The following is a 21,143-nucleotide window of genomic DNA, read 5'->3' on the forward strand; positions in this document are numbered from 1 at the left end:
CGGACAGCCCGATTCCAGTATACCCCCCCCACAATTTGTTGTGGGGGTTATAAAGAGGCATCCTTGCTCATCATTACCATGCTATTAATTTGTCTACTTAATACCCAGAGACAGAGAAGAAGATTTTCAAAGAATTTCTACATTTTCACTATATGACCAATAGAGCCCCACCCTAACACAAGAACCCCTGCCCCAGGGGGCCATGAATTTCACAATTTTGGTAGAGGGCTCAACGCTCATTATAATTATGCCCACAGTTTGGCTTCTTGATGTCCAGGAGTAAAGAAGAAGATTTTTTAAAATTACACTCATTTTGATGGTTTTTGCCCCACCCCTCAGGCCCCAGGGGGGCAGGGACCACGAATTTCACAATTTTTGTTCCCCTCCACCCACAGATGCTATATGCCAAAATTGGTTGAAATTGGTTCAGGGGTTTCAGAGAAGAAGCTGAAAATGTTCAAATGTTAACGCATGACGCACGTCGCACGACGAACGACAAAAACAGATAGCAATAGGTCACCTGAATGAATTCAGGTGACCTAAAAATATATAAATCAGATAAATTTGTGAAAATAACGTTTTAGTAAATTTTCATGTAACATTGATTATATTTTGTCCACATCACAAAAATCTGAAAAGATACAGAAAAAATATTGATTGCAGTGGTATAACTAGGTTTGAAATATTTGTAAGCAGGTGGTCTGGGGGGCGGTAGCCCCCCAGAAGCTGAGAACATTTTTCGCAATATGTAATAAAAATTTAACGAAAATATTTGTAAGCACGTACTTACAATGTAGCTATGCCACTAGATTGAGTATCCATTCCAAATAGTTTGAATTTTTAAAAGAACTTAACTTCAGATAAAGTCCAACAGGACTGATGTAATGTTAATCTTCATGGGAAGCAACACTGTCATACCTACATGTGTAAATCTCTCTGCAATGACATGTATATATGGAGGGTCAGTTGCTGACAAAAAGGATCAATTTTATTAGTCACAAAAAGAGCCTGCAATAATTTGCTACCAATTACATCCTAAGTATTCTTCCTACTTCATCAGTTGTTTTACATCAATTGATTTAATCATAATTATCAATCAGATTAATTCTAAAAATGAAATTGAAAGCTTGCCCAAAAGATCTGGCCATATCACTGAGTATTCTTGTCCCAAGAAAACCTTTCTGGAAAAAATACAGCTAACAGCAAAATATAACGATAAAAGAGCACCATTCATACAGCACATGTACAAATAACAACAGAATACAAGCTTCTCGTATCTAACTATAAAGCATCCCAGTCAATCTCCTTGAAATCTGCATTTAATTTTCATGATTACGTCTTATATGATATTAATGATAAATGATTATTGATAGATTATCCCCCCCACCCCCCTCTCTGATTGATGTGTTGTAAATCATCATGATTCAAAGAAAAAATAAAACATCCAATAAAATATTTTTATCATTGTATAAGTGAACCTAAAACAAAGTAAGCTGCAAAACTGCAGCTTTCTGGGGATAAATGGAAAACAAAAACTATTTATACAGCACATGCACAAGTAACAAGAGAATGCAAGCTTCTCATATTCAAAAGTTCCCAACTTTTGAAACAACTTAATAAATAGTTTCGTGTTGAATACCCTGCTGTTTCAACACAAAGAGGCCCATGAGCCACAATGCTCACCTGAGTCGAACTGCTGCTACTGTTCATCAGAAGATTTAAAAACAAGATTTTTTACCCTCATTATTCCCTCAAAAATTTTTGAACCCATATCATGACCCCCAACTAAGCCAAATGGGGTCATGACTTAAAACTCAACTTGAATCCATACAACATATGGATGCCCTATATTCATGTATCATGTAAAATTGTTATCCCTGATTCTAGCCCCATCCAAACTCCATAAATTTTCAAATTTCCCCCCCATACATTTCATGTAAAACTTGAATTTATATTATGACCCAAACCTACCACCAATTGATTTTAACAAACTTGCACCACCTGAGGATGCTTGCATATCAATATGACTTATCATGACCCTGTTGTTCTTGAGAAGATTTTAAAATATTTTCCCCTACATATTTCAAAATATTGAGCAGACAATATCTTCCTATGTCCTGAGTGGATTGACCATGTGACCTAAAATTCAATAGGTGTCATCTACTCCTTATGCTGTACCAGTGTATCAAGTTTGGTGTCCAATATATCCAGAAATGCTGTAGTAAACAAAGATAAGATCACTCTGACAGTAATTGCTGCAATGTTCCCCAAGAGAGTTACAGTTCAGTAGCTACCCTCCTCAACAAAACCACCACTTGCACAATTGAACATAAGATTACCAGTAACAATAGAACATTGCTATCATGTATCTGATCCTTTCTCATATCTATTTTGCATCAGTTTAATGAGCAGAAATGCCTTGAACAAAATTTTGCGATCATCTTGCTTTAAAAAATTGTAATGTTTACTGAAGTACAGAATAGGTCTATTCATTTCCTTTAATTTCACATTGCCAGCACTATTTCCGAACTGAATTTTCTCCATACTTGATTTTTCCACTTGAAGAAAAGTCATCTGTACCTGAAAAGAAATTTTAAAAGAGAGTTTCAAAATAAAAGATAAATACTGATGAATGAACAGAATTGAGAACTTATGAAATCATATATACATGTAAATGTCTTTAGGATACATATTTGTGAATATTTTAAACTTATCCCATGTCTGGACAAAAATTTCTTCCTTTCTGACCTTGAACTACTCTAGTACATGGGATATATGCCAGCAATATCGTTTGGAGAGCAGTATCAATAAGAAAACAAGAGGCTCACATGCCTTGTCGGTCTCCTGAGCATTATTTAAAAGTATCACTAACCCCAAAGACATAAATCTAGAAAAAAAATTGCTGTTCTGCATACATGTACCTATGCTAAATTCTAATATTCAGCAAGCCAACAGTATAAAAGTATTATTAAAACTTAAATGGCCCAAAAAGTGCCCATACTGAAGAAGACTTTACATATAATATATTAAATAACATTAATACAGTATAACTAATTTGGACCTGTCCTAGAATCAAAACTCGTAGGGTTGCAAAATTCACAATTTTGATTTATTCTTTTCTGCTTTCCTAAATATGCATTTAGTTTTTATGCTGCATCAGCAAACAATCTGATTAAAATCAGATCCTATGATCCGCTCACGTAGATCACTATTCTAGTGTAATGATCTAAGTGAGCGGATCATAGAATCTCCTTTTAATCAGATTGGATCAGCAAACTTAAAGAAGTCTTTAAAATGATAAAAACAATAATCACTATAATAATTTTGACCCCCACCCTGGAACAAAAACCTTAACCCCTGGCAACACGAAATTCACAATTTTGGTAAAGGACTACGAGTACTACTTCTCAACATCTATTTAGTTTCAATTTAGTATCAACAGCATTAAAGAAGATATTATTTAAATGTTTTACACAAATATACACTACATGTACCAGTTTGGCAAAGTCAGAACCTCTACCCAGGAGAGAATGAAATTTTAATTGAGGCCTTCTTGTTCTACATCACTATCAGTTTTCCTTACAGATATACAGTTGTAGAGAAAATTTCTTTGAATATTGGTCAATGTATGGCAGTATTTACCCCACCCCTAGTGCCCCAGGGGTGCATAAGCACTGAAATTTATACCTTATGTCACCCTTGTCCAAAAGATGTTTCATACCAAATTTGAAAAAAAAAATGGAAAGGTAGTTATCAAAAGGTTAAAAATGTTCAATTATTAGCACATTTAATCATTGACCATTTTGGCCTTACTCCAATACCAAAACCCCTACCCCTGAGATCATAAAATTTACAATTTTAGTAGACCACCTCTTTCTAAACATCCATATAGTTTTAATTGGTATCAATAGTACTAAAGAAGATATGGGTGACTCTTGATAACTCGAAGTTCAAGGGACCTTGATAAAACTTCGAGAAATTCGAGAGATCGAAATTCGGAAATTGAAGGTCTGCCAGTATGGTTCAGATTTTACAGTAACCGGAAATGTACACCAAGATCATATATCGTTTTGACATGTTTTCCTTCATATTCATCAGGTACTTTGATATCAAAATAAAAAACTTTATTTTTCATTAATAAAAACATTTCAAAGTTTATGTATTTATTTGTTCTTTAATCATGCTTAGATAGGCATACAAAACCAAGTTCCGATGACGCTTTACCATCGCAAACTTTAAACAGAGCACAATGTTATGTCGCTTTACCCGAATGAGTAAAACAATGTTTTAGAGCAATCTGATTAAAACCAAATCCTGAGATCCACTCACTTAGATCGCTACCCTAATTTTCTTTCTTACAAAGCACTGGTTATGATTTGAAGTCTAGTTCTTTTCAAAATGATAAATCTTTAGGTCATAAAGCAACATCTCCATCATGTACGACTTTTAAATGGGTGTGATCCACATTTCATTACCTCCAACCAAAGTCATAAAAGGTTTGCTAATTTATTTTATGTCCCTTTGAGAAATTTTACACTCATATTGAGACATTACCAGTTGTTTTTGAAGCACCACAAATTTAGGTGATTAAGGCCATACCAGTGAGAGTTCTTCATAATGGAAAAACCTGCCTTGACATGGAACCTTGGTTTTTATGGTCTCATCTGAAAGACCTACAACTCTCATTTCTAAATTCGAAGTGTTTGTCAAGGGAGCAATCAATACCCCTTTTCATATCTTAGGTTTGATGCAGCGATATGTCCTACAGCTTCCTGGCAAAACGTGGCACTCTAATCACTGAGGCACTTCACCAGAGAGTCACCAAAGGTAAAAATGGTTTAATGTACAAGGTCGCCATTGGCAACAGGAAGCCACCACCATTTACCATGGTTACTTTTACTTCTAAGTATATCACAAATTCTACTGACATACTAGAGAGTTGGTGAGAGACTTAAGCATGCAAACATTAACAGGTCCACATGCTGGTTAAACACTATAATCAGCTCATTTTAAATACATCCACCAAATCAAATATTTGTGCAATTAAAGGAATCTACAGCAACAGCTCATTTCAAATAATGGTATGGAATTATTGGTTTTTATTCTTCACTGACCAATACTCCTCATCCTTTTATGAGAAACAAAATGTTTGCATATTCTGAGAATTTCAGTCCACTGTTTATACAGTAAAACACGGTTGGTCAAAGACTCATTTGCAAATAATTTTTTGTTTGTTTTTAAACAGTATTTTATTATGATAATTCAAGATCGGACAGCAGGCACTGCCTATACAAGTCCTCTCCGTAAAAATGATGTGTGTAATGGTTGGTTTACAGAACATGTATACCAGGCAGTCCTATACCTACCAATGTCTTCTCAACAGTAACACCAAGTACGCCCTCATTCCTTACTGACTGGTTCAGGTGTACAAAAAGATCTCCAATGTGCGGCGACAGTAAATTTCTTTCAGTCTGTGGAATATCTGATGTACTGTCCTCTGATGAGAAGCATCGCAGTCTTTTCCGTGGACGTGACACACCATCCTCTTCTTCTGAGTACGTTTTCTTGATCTACAATATTGTTTGGACAAATTGAAGACTTTTTTGTTCTTAAGTACGGATACATTAAGACTTTCTCTTACATAATTTGAATCCCTGTAAAAACCCCATCCTGATAAAAGGGGACATGATCTTTGAAATTGAGAGTCTAAACTACATGTATGTAAGGTTGCTTCATATTACATGTATTTTGACAAATTTTCAAGATTTTCCAAATTGAAAATGAACAATAGGCCCACAGGCCTTATCGGTCACCTGAATACTAGTGAAAAAGTATCACTACTTCCATGGACTATGAAATCTAGAAAAAAAATTCCTGTTCTGAATATCTAAGCTAAATTCTAATGTTCAGCAACAGTATAAAACAAGATGTCTTCTTAAAACTTCACTGCCCTCAAAAGTGCATACACTGATGAAAGGCTTTAAAGAATAGGTGTATTGACATTAAAACATCAAAATATATGACTAATTTGGACTCATCCTAAAGTTATAACCCTGGGTTATGAAATTCACCATTTTTTGTTCATCCTTTTCTGCTATTTCTAAGTATGCACTTAGATATTATACAGTATCAGCAAACTTACACATAAATACTATATATACTAAGTTTGGCCCCACCCTGGGGTCAAAGCCCTTACTCTAGGGAGAATCAAATTTACAATTTTGGTAAAAGACTACCTGCTCTATCCATTTAGTTTCAATTTAGTATCAAAAGCACTAAAGAAAATGTTATTTAAGTGTTTTACACATAAACACTATATAACAAGTTTGGCCCCGCCTTGGGGTCAGAACCCCTACCCCGGGGATCATGAAATTTACAATTTTGGTAGAGGCCTTCCCTCTCTTCATTACTATGCATTTATAGTTTTTCTTATATGTGTGTGGTTCTCAAGAGGAAGATTTTAGAAAATTTGTCATTTTTGGGCAGTTTTTGCCCCGCCCCTAAGGCCCCAGGGGTGCTGGAATCCTGAAATTTACAATTTATGTTCCCCTTGTTCTAAATATGTTTCATACCAAATTTGAAAAGAATTGGAATGATAGTTATCAAGAAGTTAAAAATATCTATTGTTCACACATTTAATAACTGACCATTTTGGCCCCACCCTGATACCAAAACCCCTACCCCTGGAATAATCAAATTTACAATTTTGGTAAAGGACTACCCGTTCTTCCTAAATATCTATTTACTTTCAATTTAGTATCAATAGCATTAAAGAAGATAAGTGTTTTCCACATAAGCACTATATAACAAGTTTGGCCCCACCCTGGGGTCAGAACCCCTACCATGGGGATCATGAAATTTACAATTTTGGTAGAGGCCTTCCTGTTCTACATCACTATGCATTTAGTTTTTCTTACATGTGTATGGTTCTTGAGAAGAAGATTTTTGAAAATTGGTCAATTTTGGGCAGTTTTTGCCCCACCCCTAGGGCCCCAGGGGAGCTGGAATCCTGAAATTTACAATTTATGTCCCCCTTGTCCTAATGATTCTTCATACCAAATTTGAAAAGAATTGGACTGGTAGTTATTAAGAAGTTAAAAATGTTCAATTGTTAACGCATGACGCACGATGGAGGACGAAAACCAATTGCAATAGGTCACCTGAGTTTACTCAGGTGACCTAAACATGTTGAGCCAATATTGTGGTCCCATCTTCACTCCCATGGGGCCATAATTTGCAAATTTGTACATTTGTATCTTAAAATCTACCTTGTACAAGGATGCTATTGCATATGTTTGATCATTTTTGACAATGTGTGGGGTTCTTGACATGATGATTTCCAAACAAGCTAGCCCATGCAACTACATGTAACTATTTTCTCTATATCTTCCCTTGAGAAGGAGGTGAATGGGGGAGGGTGGGGGTGGGGGCTTGCATTTTAACAAATCTTTAATCTCCTTAATCCAAGAATGATTTGGCTAGTATGGTTAAAATTTATTCTAGAGAAGATAGAAAAATGCGAAAGCAAATATGAACAACGAAGCTCAAACCTTCTCCAGTTATTGCTAACAAACCAAACATCTATCAACCAGGAACAAATCCTTTGACCCCATGACCCCAAAGGAAATCCAAGCCAAGCTCTTTATTACGCATATAGTGCAGATAGGAAGCCTGAGTCATTTAAGGGTCTATAGGGGTCGAAATAATGTCCACTCCCCAAGCTAAAAAGCAGGTATTTTCCCCAATGTTTGCTTTTAAAATTCTCAAACAATGAAAACTAACCAAAGCAGGGTATAGCCTTAATTGTTCATAAACCTCCTTCACAGGTCCATATAGATTACAAAGTTTGCTTAAAAATTGTTAAGTGAGCCTAATTTTTTGGCCTCTACTTATTTAAATGAGATAAGCTTTGACTAAATTGAAAGTTATAATGAGTCCAATGCACTGGGTTTTTTTTTTTTTCATACTTCTTTGTATGAAATGTTTTTCCCAGTTTCAAGCAAATGTTGCTAGTTTGTCCCAAATGAAAAGGCCAAGGCCCTTGATATAAAGACCTAAAAAAACTGAGCCTATATATCTCTTATGGTTCAAAGGTGGCACTCTTTGATAATGGAATCATAAAAATTAGTCTACGTCACACAATGATGTTCAAATACTGACCCACTACTTTTAAAAAGTTAATGACTGACTGACAGAGAGATGACAAACTTTAATCGGAAAGTTCTCTGGAGCCTGTGTCCCAACTGGCAAGTGAGCTAAAATTGGATCTGTCTGAAGATTTTCTTCTTAAAATTCCAACTTTTTCTCTAAGATACAAACCTCACAAACACACACTACTGGCTTATCAATCCCTGGATCAGACCTACAGCAAAGAAGGTCAGCTGTAGAATGTACAGTCTTTCCCATTATCACTGCCTTCTGTGTTTCTAAAAATGGTTGACTCCTGAAAAAACAGTAATCAGTACAGGGCTGCAAGTTTGAACTCAAGACTTCATAATTATATGAGTACTCTTACATAAAATTTCTGACATTAGGCCTTATTGTTTTTCCTATAATCCTAGATGTCAGGGTGTGAACTTTAAAAGTACACACATACTAATAAATGTTCTTTTAAAAATGATATATTGATGTATCTATAATAGCAATCTATAACTTTCGCAATGTAAAGTATTTGATTTTATCCCAGATGAAATTAATAGGATTAAAATTTTAATTAAGTTCATTCTCGACTAATTGAACTTGAGAACATCTTCAGTATAATTGTCCTTATTTGTATACTGTATGCATTGCGTGCTGTCCATGAAATTAGCGGAAATGAAATCACCATGTAATTACTAACAAGAGGCCCATGGGCCACATCGCTCACCTGAGTCACCTTGGCCCATATCTGAAGACTTTCCATATATATTTGCATGTAAAACCTTAGTCCCTATTATGGCCCAAACTACCCTTTGCAAACTTGAATCCACACTATGTCAGAAAGATGATCACAACTGGCTTGTCTTCGATGAGGATGACAAAACAATGTAGTCTGTTTTGTCGTAGTTTTTCTGCGATGTCAGACAATTCCATGACGAGAGGAACCACTAATCTCAGAATAGACCCAATCAAGATTCACGAATGCAACCCTGAGCATTTTTCCTGTCATCGGAAGATTTAAAACTTGAACTTACTTTTGAAAACGCTTAAAGTTCTCAACATAACAATCACATATTTTAATTTCAGCAATAAAATTTTATATTGCATGATATTCAAATCCTCTTGAGGATTTTCATGCTGGAAAATTTTTAATTACTGGTTTGAAAACTCAATAGGCACCTCTCATTCTAATGTCCACAAACTAAAAGATTGATTTGATTAATTGTTCTTCCGTCACCAGGTCTAGGTGAAGTACAAATTTAGACCTATTGCTTAGCGCTCAGGGTCGTAGCAGTGAGGGTTCTTTATCGTGTCAACACCTGCCGCGACATGGGACATCTGTTTTTAAGGTCACATCCGAAAGACCCGTAATTCCCACTTCTAAATGCCGAACATTTGGCAAAGGAACAATCACTACTTATTTTAACATCTTAGGTTTAACATGGTTCAAACTCACGACCTCCCAGTTTCCGAAGTGAGCACTCTACCATTGAGCTACCATGACAAACTAAAAGAAAGAGATGATGACAAACTTGACATATATATATGTTGCAAGTGTCAAATAAATAAATTTGTAAAACTGGCACTCTGTAGTGATTGGTGATGTTAGGGAAATAAAAAGACTGAAGGTTTAAAAACTGGTTTTCATTCAACCATTTATTGATGTAATATAAAAGCAATAAAAATATTTTTTGATTCAACCTGGACTTGAATATTTCCCAGTGGGACTTGGCAAAAATTGGCCCCTCAGTCCTGGACGAGTTTTGAGCATGTGAAAAAAATTTCAACCCCTGTTATAATATCAAACAAGAGGCCCATGGGCCACATCGCTCACCTGAGTCACCTTGGCCCATATCTGAAGACTTTCCATATATATTTGCATGTAAAACCTTGGTCCCTATTATGGCCCAAACTACCCTTTGCAAACTTGAATCTACACTATGTCAGAAAGCTTTCATGTAAATGTCAACTTCTTTGGCCCAATGGTTCTTGAGAAGAAGATTTTTAAAGCTTTTTCCTATATTTGTATGTAAAACTTTGACCCCCCCACCACTTGTGCTCCCATCCTACCCCCCAGGGACCATGATTTGAACAAAGTTGAATCTGCACTATGTCAGAAAGTTTTCTTGTAAATATCAGCTTTTCTGACTCAGTGGTTATTGAGAAAAAGATTTTAACTATATATTTGTATGTAAAACTTTGATCCCCCTTGTGGTCCCATCCTACCCCCTGGGGGCCATGATTTGAACAAACTTGAATCTGCACTATGTCAGAAAGTTTTCATGTAAAAATCAGCTTTTCTGGCTCAGTGGTTCTTGAGAAGAAGATTTTTCCTACATATTTGTATGTAAAACTTTGATCCACTATTGTGGCCCCATCCAACCCCCGGGGCCCATGATTTGAACAAACTTGAATCTGCATTATGTCAGGAAGCTTTCATGTAAATCTCAGCTTTTCTGGCTTAGTGGTTCTTGAGAAGAAGATAAACTTGAATCTGCATTATGTCAGGAAGCTTTCATGTAAATCTCAGCTTTTCTGGCTTAGTGGTTCTTGAGAAGATTTTTAAAGTTTTTCCCTATATATTTGTGTGCAAAACTTTGATCCCCCCTTGGGGCCCCATCCTATCCCCGGGGGCCATGATTTGAACAAACTTGAATCTGCACTATGTCAGAAAGTTTTCATGTAAAAATCAGCTTTTCTGACTCAGTGGTTCTTGAGAAGAAGATTTTTAAAGATTTTTCCTATATATTTTTATGTAAAACTTTGATCCCCTATTGTGGCCCCATCCAACCCCCGGGGCCCATGATTTGAACAAACTTGATTCTGCATTATGTCAGGAAGCTTTCATGTAAATCTCAGCTTTTCTGGCTTAGTGGTTCTTGAGAAGATTTTTAAAGTTTTTCCCTATATATTTGTATGTAAAACTTTGATCCCCCTTGTGGCCCCATCCTACACCGGGGGCCATGATTTGAACAAACTTGAATCTGCAATATGTCAGGAAGCTTTCAGGTAAATTTCAGCTCTTCTGACCCAGTGGTTATCTCCCCTTTGAAAGGGACATGGCCCTTCATTTGAACAAACTTGAAAGCCCTTCACCCAAGGATGCTTTTGGCCATGTTTGGTTGAAATTGGCTTGGTGGTTCATGAGAAGAAGATGAAAATGTGAAAAGTTTACAGACAGATGGACAGCGGACAAAATGTGATCAGAAAAGCTCACTTGAGCCTTCGGCTCAGGTGAGCTAATAATAAATGTACATGATCTTATATACACGCATTCTCTTCTCTCTCTCTCTCTCTCTCTCTCTCTCTCTCTCTCTTTTTATATAGAGTGGCTTCATTAGAGTGAGTTAAAACTTACCATGTGAAAATATTAAACAGATGCAAAAGCTTCTTGAACAATGTTTGGTATTTCCATGGTGATACTGTAGAGTCCGACTTCTTGCTTGCAATAATTAGCCCCAAGCAGTAATTGAACTCCTCTAATTTGACTTCAAAGCTGTTAAACAAAAGTGTAATCACAGTAACAGCATAACTCCATTGGATCACTGGACAAGTTCAAGATTTCTAGTCTTAATTCAGGTCCAGTCAATCTGCAGAGTATTGTCTGACCATATGTCAGATTAGTAATTCTGAGACAATGGCCATCATTATAATAATAAAGATCAATGACATGAAGAAGTAGGCAAAGTACTGAATAGCACTAAGCATGTGAACTCTGGCATTTTCATGAAATATGGTTGAACTTTGAAAACATTAACGAGGTACAATACACATAATTTTTTTTACCCATGTTTCTATATATTATATGTGCATCACAAACTTGATACAGGGAAGGGAAGAGGAAATAAAATGTGAGGTCATGTACATCATGTCTATCATAATTATAATCAGCACATACATGAATCACAAGCAATTGAACTTGTTTTGAAAAATAGGACACCGCTAAACCAGTACATGATACGCCCGCATACATTATTGATCGATCGACCCAAGAGGATTATCCACAAAAGGATTTTGTCAGAGTTGCAATAACAAATGAATGTATTTTGCATTAAATAAATCTAAGTCCAAGGACTGTAACTCCTTCAAAAATAGTGGGAGAGCATTCCCCTTGTAATATGCACATTTACACATTGAGATCTTCCTTTGTACTAAGTTTCATTGAAATCCCGCAAAGGGTTCAAGAGGAGTTGTGAAGACAATTAAGGTACTTGCATAAAATAAATTAATAGCCAAGGACCTTACCTCCTTCAAAAATAGTGGAACAGCATTTCCCTTGTAATGTGCACATCTCCACATTGTGATCTTTCTTTTTACCAAATTTCATCAAAATCCCCCAAAGGGTTTAAGAGGAGTTGCGAAGACAAAGTATTTTGAATAGAAAAAAATGAAGTCCAAGGGCCACAACTCCTTTAAAATACATTGGACAGCATTCCCCTTGCAATATTCACAGCTCCACATTGTGATCTTTCTTTGTACCAAAATTCATTAAAATCCCTAAAGGGTTTAGGGGGAGTTGCGAAGACAATTAAGGTACTTGCATAAAATAAATCTATGTCCAAGGGCCTTAACTCCTTCAAAAATACTGGAACAGCATTCCCCTTGTAATGTGCACATCTCCACATTGTGATCTTTCTTTTTACCAAGTTTCATCAAAATCCCCCAAAGGGTTTAAGAGGAGTTGCGAAGACAAAGTATTTTGAATAGAAAAAAAATTAAGTCCAAGGGCCACAACTCCTTTAAAATACATTGGACAGCATTCCACTTGCAATATGCACAGCTCCACATTGTGATCTTTCTTAGTTACAGTACCATGTTTCATCAAAATCTCCCAAAGGGTTTAGGGGGAGCTGCGAAGAAAAAGTTAAAGGGACAGACAGACGACAGTGGTAAAGAATATAAATACGCCCGCATTTTTATGTGGGCGTATAAAAATGATACAAACAAATAAGAGGTCCATGGGCCATATCGCTCACCTGAGTCACATTGCCTCATACTTAAAGATTTTTCCTATATATTTGCATGTAAAACTTTGATCTCCACAACCTACTCCCGGGGACCATGATTTTAACAAACTTGAATCTGCGCTATGTCAGGAAACTTTCATGTAAATGTAAACTTTTCTGGCCCAGTGATTCTTCAGAAGATTTTTAATGATTTTCCCTATATATTTGTATGTAAAACTTTGATCCCCTATTGACCAGGCCCCATCTTACCCCCAGGGGCCATGATTTTAACAAACTTGAGTCTGCACTATGTAAGGAAGCTTTCACGTAAATTTTTACTTTCCTGGACCAGTAGTTCTTGATCCCCTATTGTGGCCCCATCCTACCCCCAGGGGCCATGATTTCAACAAACTTTAATCTGCACTATGTCAGGAAGCTTTCATGTAAATCTCAGCTTTTCTGGCTAAGTGGTTCTTAAAAAGAAGATTTTTCCTATATATTTGTATGTAAAATCCCCTATTGTGGCCCCTTCCTTACCCAGGGGGCCATGGTTTTAAAAACTTGAATCTGCACTGTCGGGAATCTTTCATGTAAATTTCAGGTCTTCTGGCCCCGTGGTTCTTGAGAAGAAGATTTTTAAATGACTCCACCCTACTTTTGCATTTTTGTGATTATCTCCCCTTTGAAAGGGGCATGGCCTTTCATTTGAACAAACTTGAAAACCCTTTACCCAAGGATGCTTTTGGCTAAGCTTGGTTATAATTGGCCCAGTGGTTCTGGAGAAGAAGTCAAAAATGTAAAAAGTTTACAGACAGACAGATGACGGACAACAGGCGATCAGAAAAGCTCACTTGAGCTTGCTTTCAGCTCAAGTGGGCTAAAATGTGTTCATTTCAAGTATTCATACTGGGCTTGAAATAACTGATGGCTCAATGGTCTAGGGCCAATAAATTAATTTTGCATACAGTTTTACATGGAACTATTGAGAAATTTGTTAAGGTCAATGGACTCTTAGAACACCTGCATGGTGAGAAAAAAATAGACATAGAGTTTTTTCATTTATGATTTACTGCTGATTATTAATTAATACACCCTAATGGTATTAATTTGCAATATACCATATTTGTACATGTACATGTATTTTGAACCTGTTGTAGCGTTCAGCCAGGTTTGATCGCCAATGACCAGGTAGCTCAGTTGGTAGAGCATCTGACAAGAGATTCAAGAGTCCCAGGTTCGAATCCCAGTCTGGTCCATTGCATTTTCACCCTTCCTTTTCTATATAGTGCCACGGACTAGCCCTGAAGAATGTGGGTTGATGTCTTTATGTGTGAAGACATCTAAGGAGGGAGGAATGTAGCGGTCAGCCAGGTTCGATTGCTGGTGGCCGGATAGCTCAGTTGGTAAAGCATCTGACTAGAGATTCAGGGGCCCATGCAGTTTCGAATCCCAGTCTGGTCCATTGCATTTTCTCCCTTCCCGTTACATTTGGTGCCGTTGACCACCCTGGACTAGCAGGTGAAAGTCCTGCCGGGGCAAATAAGAATCTGGATTGTGTTTTCAAGGGCGAAGACAATTTAAGGAGGGAGGAATGTAGCAGTTAGCCAAGTTCAATTGCCGGTGGCCAGTTAGCTCATTTGGTAGAGCATCTGACTAGAGATTCAGGGGCCCAGGTTCAAATCTCAGTCTGGTCTGTTGCATTATCTCCCTTCCTTTTACACTATTATTGACCAGTTGATTTTAAAAGATATATCAATATTTACTTAAACTTGTGCCCCATTTACCAACATCTTTGCAGTGAAAACATAACTTCCAGACCTTCTTTCCACTAAAAACTAGTGAGCTTGCTGGTGGAATTTATTCAAGTGAATGCATCACCGTGTGAAGCTAAATCAATCTTCAGCACTGTTTGACATGTTAATCCATTTAGATTAATGTATTGAAATTCAATAAAACAAGAATTATCGTAAAAATACAGTGTGGATAACATATATATTATATATATCATGTCCCCACCCCCATGTGAATTAGAAAGAGACCAAACCCACCCATTAGAAATCCCTAGACAGTGCTCCAAGTCACATCAGCTATCAGGTCGCAAAATGGCGACCTATAAATATTTCTGGTCGCCATTTTCAAATTTCTAGTCGTCATGTTCAAAATTTCTACTCGCCATGGTAAAAGATTTTGTAAATAAGACCTACATTGGTCTAAGTTTTTTTTTTATTTGAATATCTTTCAAGAAAAAAATCTACACCCGTGTATGCATTTTGTTTGTTTTATTTTGAAACTGAATAGAAATGTGTTGTGAAACATGCTGGATGCTAACAAGTCAAGTATTTACTCTAGCAAAAGTTGTATTGCATTGGGCCATCCTGTATATTTTACAATATGCTTCTGGGGAAGAAAACCCAGCGTTCCAAACAAGGATTTGCTTTAAAGTGCTCAATAAGTGAGCCTTCACTGCTTATACTTTTGTTGGATCTTTTGCTGAACAATCAGTACCAGTATCAATAAGAACACTACATTCCGAGTTTGTAATTGCTTGTGAAAATTAGCAGCAACAGTTGCCCCGCTCGACTTACTGCTAATAATGCAGTCATGGACAAAGACGTGTCTCTTACTGTTACAGTGAATAGTCACACTTCCACATTTGAAAGATGTACACCAGGTCGTGGTGAAATCGGAAAATGGGTGTCCAGAAATGGTGGATGTTGCTGGCTGATTGGCCTCACAAAAAATTCTACAAAACATTTTGCAATCTTTGTATATCAACCACGAAAATTCCTTCAACCATTAGGACTGGGTTTCTTCCTCTACTTTTGCATTTTTCTTTAGACACAGCTACATCATTTTTAAATGCAGAACTTTCTCCATGTGATTCTTGACTTTCTTCGTTACATGTACTAGGTCGAGGCTTCTACTTTTTACTAAGTCCAAAGTGCTTTAACCCTCATTTTACCGCCATCTTGATTGCTTTCAAACTCTGTTTTGACCGAGACTGAAAAATATTTATTCAGACTTCCGATCCCAATTACAAAATTTTACTGGATGCCCAATTTTTTTCCACTCGCAAAAATGCGACTTAAATATAATCTCTAGTTGCAAAATCGATTTTCTGATCGCAAATGCGACCGTTTTACTCGCAACTTGGAGCACTGCTAGATGTTAATTAAAAATAGACCTACCCCACCCACGTAAAAGAAAAACAGACATAATCATTATTCCAAAGGCATTGCCCCAAACGGGCCCAAAGTGAGTTAAAGGGTGATCACATTATATTTATTCCATGTTATTATAGTAGTGTCTTACATATTTAAAAAACAAAAACCCTGTGTCAGTGTTTACAGTGTACAAACCGATGACCGTAGTACATATTACGGTCATCAAAAAATGGCAACTGACCTCATCGGTAAGAATTTTATAATCACGATTTCGAATGATTGATTATTCATTTTACGATAATTATCAAGTATCCAGTCGAGACTTCTTAATATTAGTCACTATATTGTTTATTTATTTATCGATAAAATGACCTCCAAGTTTTGTAGTATGATGACTGTAACAAACAATGTCTATCGTTTAAACGAAGTCTGTAAATTATGAATTTGATCACAGTACTATACTATAGTTATATAAAATTTAATTGTTGTGTTCTAAAATCAATTTAAATGCGCTTTGAAGAGGTCAAAATAGTTTTGGTTTTCCGACTGATTCATGACTACCTCGCGAAGTAAACCAGAAATACCACCTTTTTCGTTCGAATTATTATGAAGGCTATTTCACTTCTTGAATCCTAATTCAAAATTGGAGTATACAGTCATCATCAATATTTTTTAACGGTCATCATACAACAAAACTTGAAAATCGTTTTATTGATGAATTAATCCGAGATTCCTCGGACTCTTACCTCCGCTTTTATATAGTGACATGTGTGGGGGAGAGTCAGAGTGGTCTCCATATTGAAAAGTGGGAATTCTGCTGGGGTCACTGCTTTACCTATACCTCTTACAACTTTATTAAACGGATCTATCTTCCAAGACGCGAGGATTCCATTATCGGAAGATTATTCTACAAATAGATCATAATTAATACGATGCTATCGCCGTTTAAATTCGACTACGAGAAAGTGTTCGACAGCATGGACCGTGGGACACTGTGGACAATACTGAGACACTATGGAGTACCCGAGAAGCTTGTCTCCCTGATTCGTAACACCTACCAAGGCTTGACATGCAGGGTTGCCCATGCTGGCCAGATGTCTGAGAGTTTTGAGGTCAAGACAGGAGTTCGACAAGGATGTTTGCTGTCACCATTCCTCTTCCTCTTGGTTATTGACATGCACAAAGAAATCTAATGGCGAGATGGCAACCTAATTCAAGTGCTTCATTTGTCAGTGTTAGGGTCGTTTAAACGGTGATAGCATCGCATTAATCATGTTCTATTTGTAGAATAATCTTCGGATAACTGAATCCTCTCGTCTTGGAAGATAGATCTGGGAAATAAAGTTGTAAGAGGTAGGTAAAGCAGTGACACCAGCTGGCCAGGCAGCTCTGAATTCCCACTTTTCAATATGGAGTCTGCTCTGACTCTCCCCTGCACATGTCACAATATAATCTTAGCGAGATTCGTCGAGGCTGGATATTTGGATTGACGCCTCTTCCGAATCTCAGACCAGTGTCACATAAAGTGATTCGGGAAATCTTGCCTGAACTTCGGCCGCTTGTTGCGATTAAAATGGGTTAAATTGAATTTCTTGTCCGCTTCAACTTTTCGCCTTAGACATCCTTTTAACTCCCTATCACAATGAAACATGCATTTCTTACCTTTACAAGGTGTAAATCCCACAGTAATTCAAGTTGGCTATTTTCGAAGCCATTGCAAACGGCCACCATTTAATATTTTACCTTCTCAACACTGGAGAGTTCCGATATACTACTTCATGACAATTCGTACTATGATTGAAAATACAGAACTTACTGGTTGACAATTACTTTGTACAAAGCATTTAAGCATAAAAATTAAAAGCAATAAAAAGAAAACTGTGTAATATTTAATCAATCTATTTGAAGGCGTCCTAAACTATCGGAACTCTTCAATGTTGAGAAGGTAAAATATGAAATGGTGGTCATTTGCAATGTCTTCGAAAATAGCCAACTTGAATTACTGTGGGATTTACACCTTGTAAAGGTAAGAAATGCATGTTTCATTGTGATAGGGAGTTAATAGGATGTCTAAGGCGAAAAGTTGAAGCGGACAAGAAATTCAATTTAACCCATTTTAATCGCAACAAGCGGCCGAAGTTCAGGCAAGATTTCCCGAATCACTTTATGTGACACTGGTCTCAGATTCGGAAGAGGCGTCAGTCCAAATATCCAGCCTCGACGAATCTCGCTGAGATTAGTCACAATATAAAAGCGGGGGTAAGAGTCAGAGGAATCTTGGATTACCATAATATATAATACAGATATACTACGGTCATCAGCTTGCAAACGGTGAGTGTTTAGTCTGTTGCATTTTCTCCGTCCATTACACTAACGATAGCTTATGGAAATATCAGTATCAATATTAAGCTACTCTTACTTTTGTAACAGCGGCTCTGTCCGTATTATCTTTAATTGCTCTTCGTCTGGCTTCCAAGTCACCCACTTTTTAATGGGTGTCACGATTCTGGAGGATATGGTATCCAGTGTTTCATAATCTAACTTTAAATCACACGCACCTAAGCATCTTTCAATTTGACGATAGTCATTCGCCGACAGATGAAAAAGGCACCACTTCGAAATTATGATGGCGAATATATCTTCGTCTTGAAAGCGAACTCCAAGTTTGTCGACCACGTTTGAATTCCAGTGTGATGTGCATTTCGGAAATACAAATTCACTCCTACTTCCAGTCTCACACGACCTCGAAGAACTCGATGTTTGAGGAAATGAGCTGGAATTATCAGACTCCGATGCATGCAAGTTTTTTAACATTTGAACATTTGCACCTGTGACTTCCATATTTGACAGGGACGCGGGTTCTGGAGAACTCGACCCAAAACAAACTCGGCCTGTCAGATTTCGTACATCTATTTTCTCAAACATTATTAATGCATTAGCGCGCATTTGAAATCATCCAAAGTCGACCCCACAACTGGTGCCACGTTTGGCACAGGTGACATTTGACAAGTGAGAAATATGACTATTCATCTTTTTGAAGGAAAAAAAAAATATAATAGAATAACCATCTTAGGCTTTTACAAGAATTTGTTAAGTAGACCTAAATGCATTGAATATTTCTTTTTTCTATTTCATCTTCTTAGTGATTTCTGCTTGCAGAGTGAATTTTAAATATTCATTTGTAACCACCATTATCGATTTTTAATTATGTTTGAATTCTTCATGCTATGTATAAGATAGTTTGTGCTTTTTGTATTATTTACAACATCAAAAATTATGTTGCTGCATGCTGCTTTCAATCTAATTACGCAAAGTATACGGCGCGGATCTAAGAAGTCTGATTTTAATTATGTTGCTGCTGCTTTTTATATACATCTACTCTTGCTTGTTCTTTCCTCTAAATCTTATGTCTCCGTATCTGTATAGTCTTGCATGTATGCTATGTTAAATATGTTAACCTGTGATATGGTCTGCATGTCCAGTATGTGTGTACGTGCATGCTATGTGTCTTTGATATATGTGATGGTCAGTTAAAAAGTTCTACAGAGCTTGTGTCGACTTGTTAAATGTACTTACCGACTTTAGATAAAATTTACTTTTAAATAAAAGTACTTACAGTATTTTTTCCGATGTTGAAAACCACACAAATACTTTGTCTGTATTCCTTATATTATTTTGAACATTTGCATCTTGATTAATGCACTATCATTGTACATTTTCATTTGGAGGAAATAAAGAAAGAAATGACTTCTCGGCCGGTGTACGGGGTTATGTTAACAACGAATATTTTCCTATTTTATTACTTGTCGATGACGCTTAAATACGAAGGACATCAATTTGGAGTGTCACAATATAACCAATCTATATGATCATAAGTTAGTTAAAGGAATCTGATGTTCTATCATGGTGCGTAATCAGGGGTGATGCAAGGTTTCAGCTTTTAAGAGGGATGGGGGACGGGAGGGGCGTGGGTCAATCCTCAGAGGAAATGGGTCTAAAGAGTCCGCCATTATACATCCAGTGTGTCCATGGTTATATAACCCTAGTGGGGACATGGAATGAAGCCCCTGGTGTTATAGAGTATACTCCTTCAGTAGGTTCCCCCTCCGGTAAATCTACTTGATGCTTGGTCATTCAGTATTACCGGAGGAGAATTCAGGTTAATGAAGGGTCCAGAGGGGTGTTTACGACCTATGTTGAAAATTCAAAAGTTTATTCTCTATGCAATATTATATTAATCGTCTATCACCGTATGAAAATACCTTTTTAAAGATATAGATTAAAGTAGTTTTTATGTGTTTAGTGTAATTTAAGCAAGAAAAGACGTCTCCTAATTTTCCCCCGGGTGTTAGTTTGCGCTATAACTTTACACGTATATTACCAAGATAACTAAACTTTCTCACTTGTATTTCATTTATAAAACTTTCTTTTCATCAGTTAGGCTAGAAAAGTAGAATTTTACGTTAAAGCGTCGTGACATAGAGTAGATTCAAGTTTGTTTATATCATGGTCTCCGGGGGTAGGTGGGGCAACGATAGAGATTTTGATACATGTACATGTATATAGGAAAATTCTTTAAAAATATGATATACGTATTCGTCTGCCCATACATTGTGTCCTTGTACAGAGTACAAGAGTAACCTTTCCTCCATGCCATTTGTCCTCCGAAAACCTGTCTATAAACCAGCCCCACACCAACCCGGGAAACCTGAATAAATAGCAGCCTCACACCCCACAGAAATATGGCTATGTAGCGAAAGGTAATAAATATTGAAGACATGATTATTTGAGAACTTTGGATAAAAGCATCATTTGGTTTACATGGATTTGATTTTATACATTAAGATATCATTAGAAATATTATACATTCAATTCTATGTATCGATACGCACGA

General features: G+C 36.7%; 1 protein-coding gene across 1 annotated transcript; it reads right to left on the bottom strand.

Moving 5' to 3' along the window:
- Window positions 1-1,443: 1,443 nt before the first annotated feature.
- LOC125681476 (uncharacterized) lies at window positions 1,444-19,836 on the bottom strand. The gene is made up of 5 exons (XM_048921604.2): window positions 18,669-19,836; window positions 11,498-11,635; window positions 8,320-8,443; window positions 5,367-5,570; window positions 1,444-2,580 (listed from the first exon to the last, which is right to left on the bottom strand). The coding sequence occupies exons 1-5, from the start codon at window positions 19,193-19,195 to the stop codon at window positions 2,362-2,364; spliced, it is 1,212 nt and encodes a 403-aa protein (XP_048777561.2). The 5' UTR covers window positions 19,196-19,836; the 3' UTR covers window positions 1,444-2,361.
- Between the last annotated feature and the right edge of the window lie 1,307 nt (window positions 19,837-21,143).

Source organism: Ostrea edulis, chromosome 2 (assembly GCF_947568905.1).
Source record: "Ostrea edulis chromosome 2, xbOstEdul1.1, whole genome shotgun sequence".
In the NCBI taxonomy this organism is placed as follows: Eukaryota; Metazoa; Mollusca; class Bivalvia; order Ostreida; family Ostreidae; genus Ostrea; species Ostrea edulis.

Coding starts and splice junctions, on each gene's coding strand:
- LOC125681476 (XM_048921604.2), bottom strand. CDS start 19,195: ATGCGCGCTAATGCATTAATAATGTTTGAGAAAATAGATGTACGAAAT. Junction 11,636..18,668: donor ACAGAGCCGCTGTTACAAAA/GTAAGAGTAGCT, acceptor TTTGTTTAACAG/CTTTGAAGTCAAATTAGAGG. Junction 2,581..5,366: donor TTACTGTTGAGAAGACATTG/GTAGGTATAGGA, acceptor ATTTCTTTTCAG/GTACAGATGACTTTTCTTCA.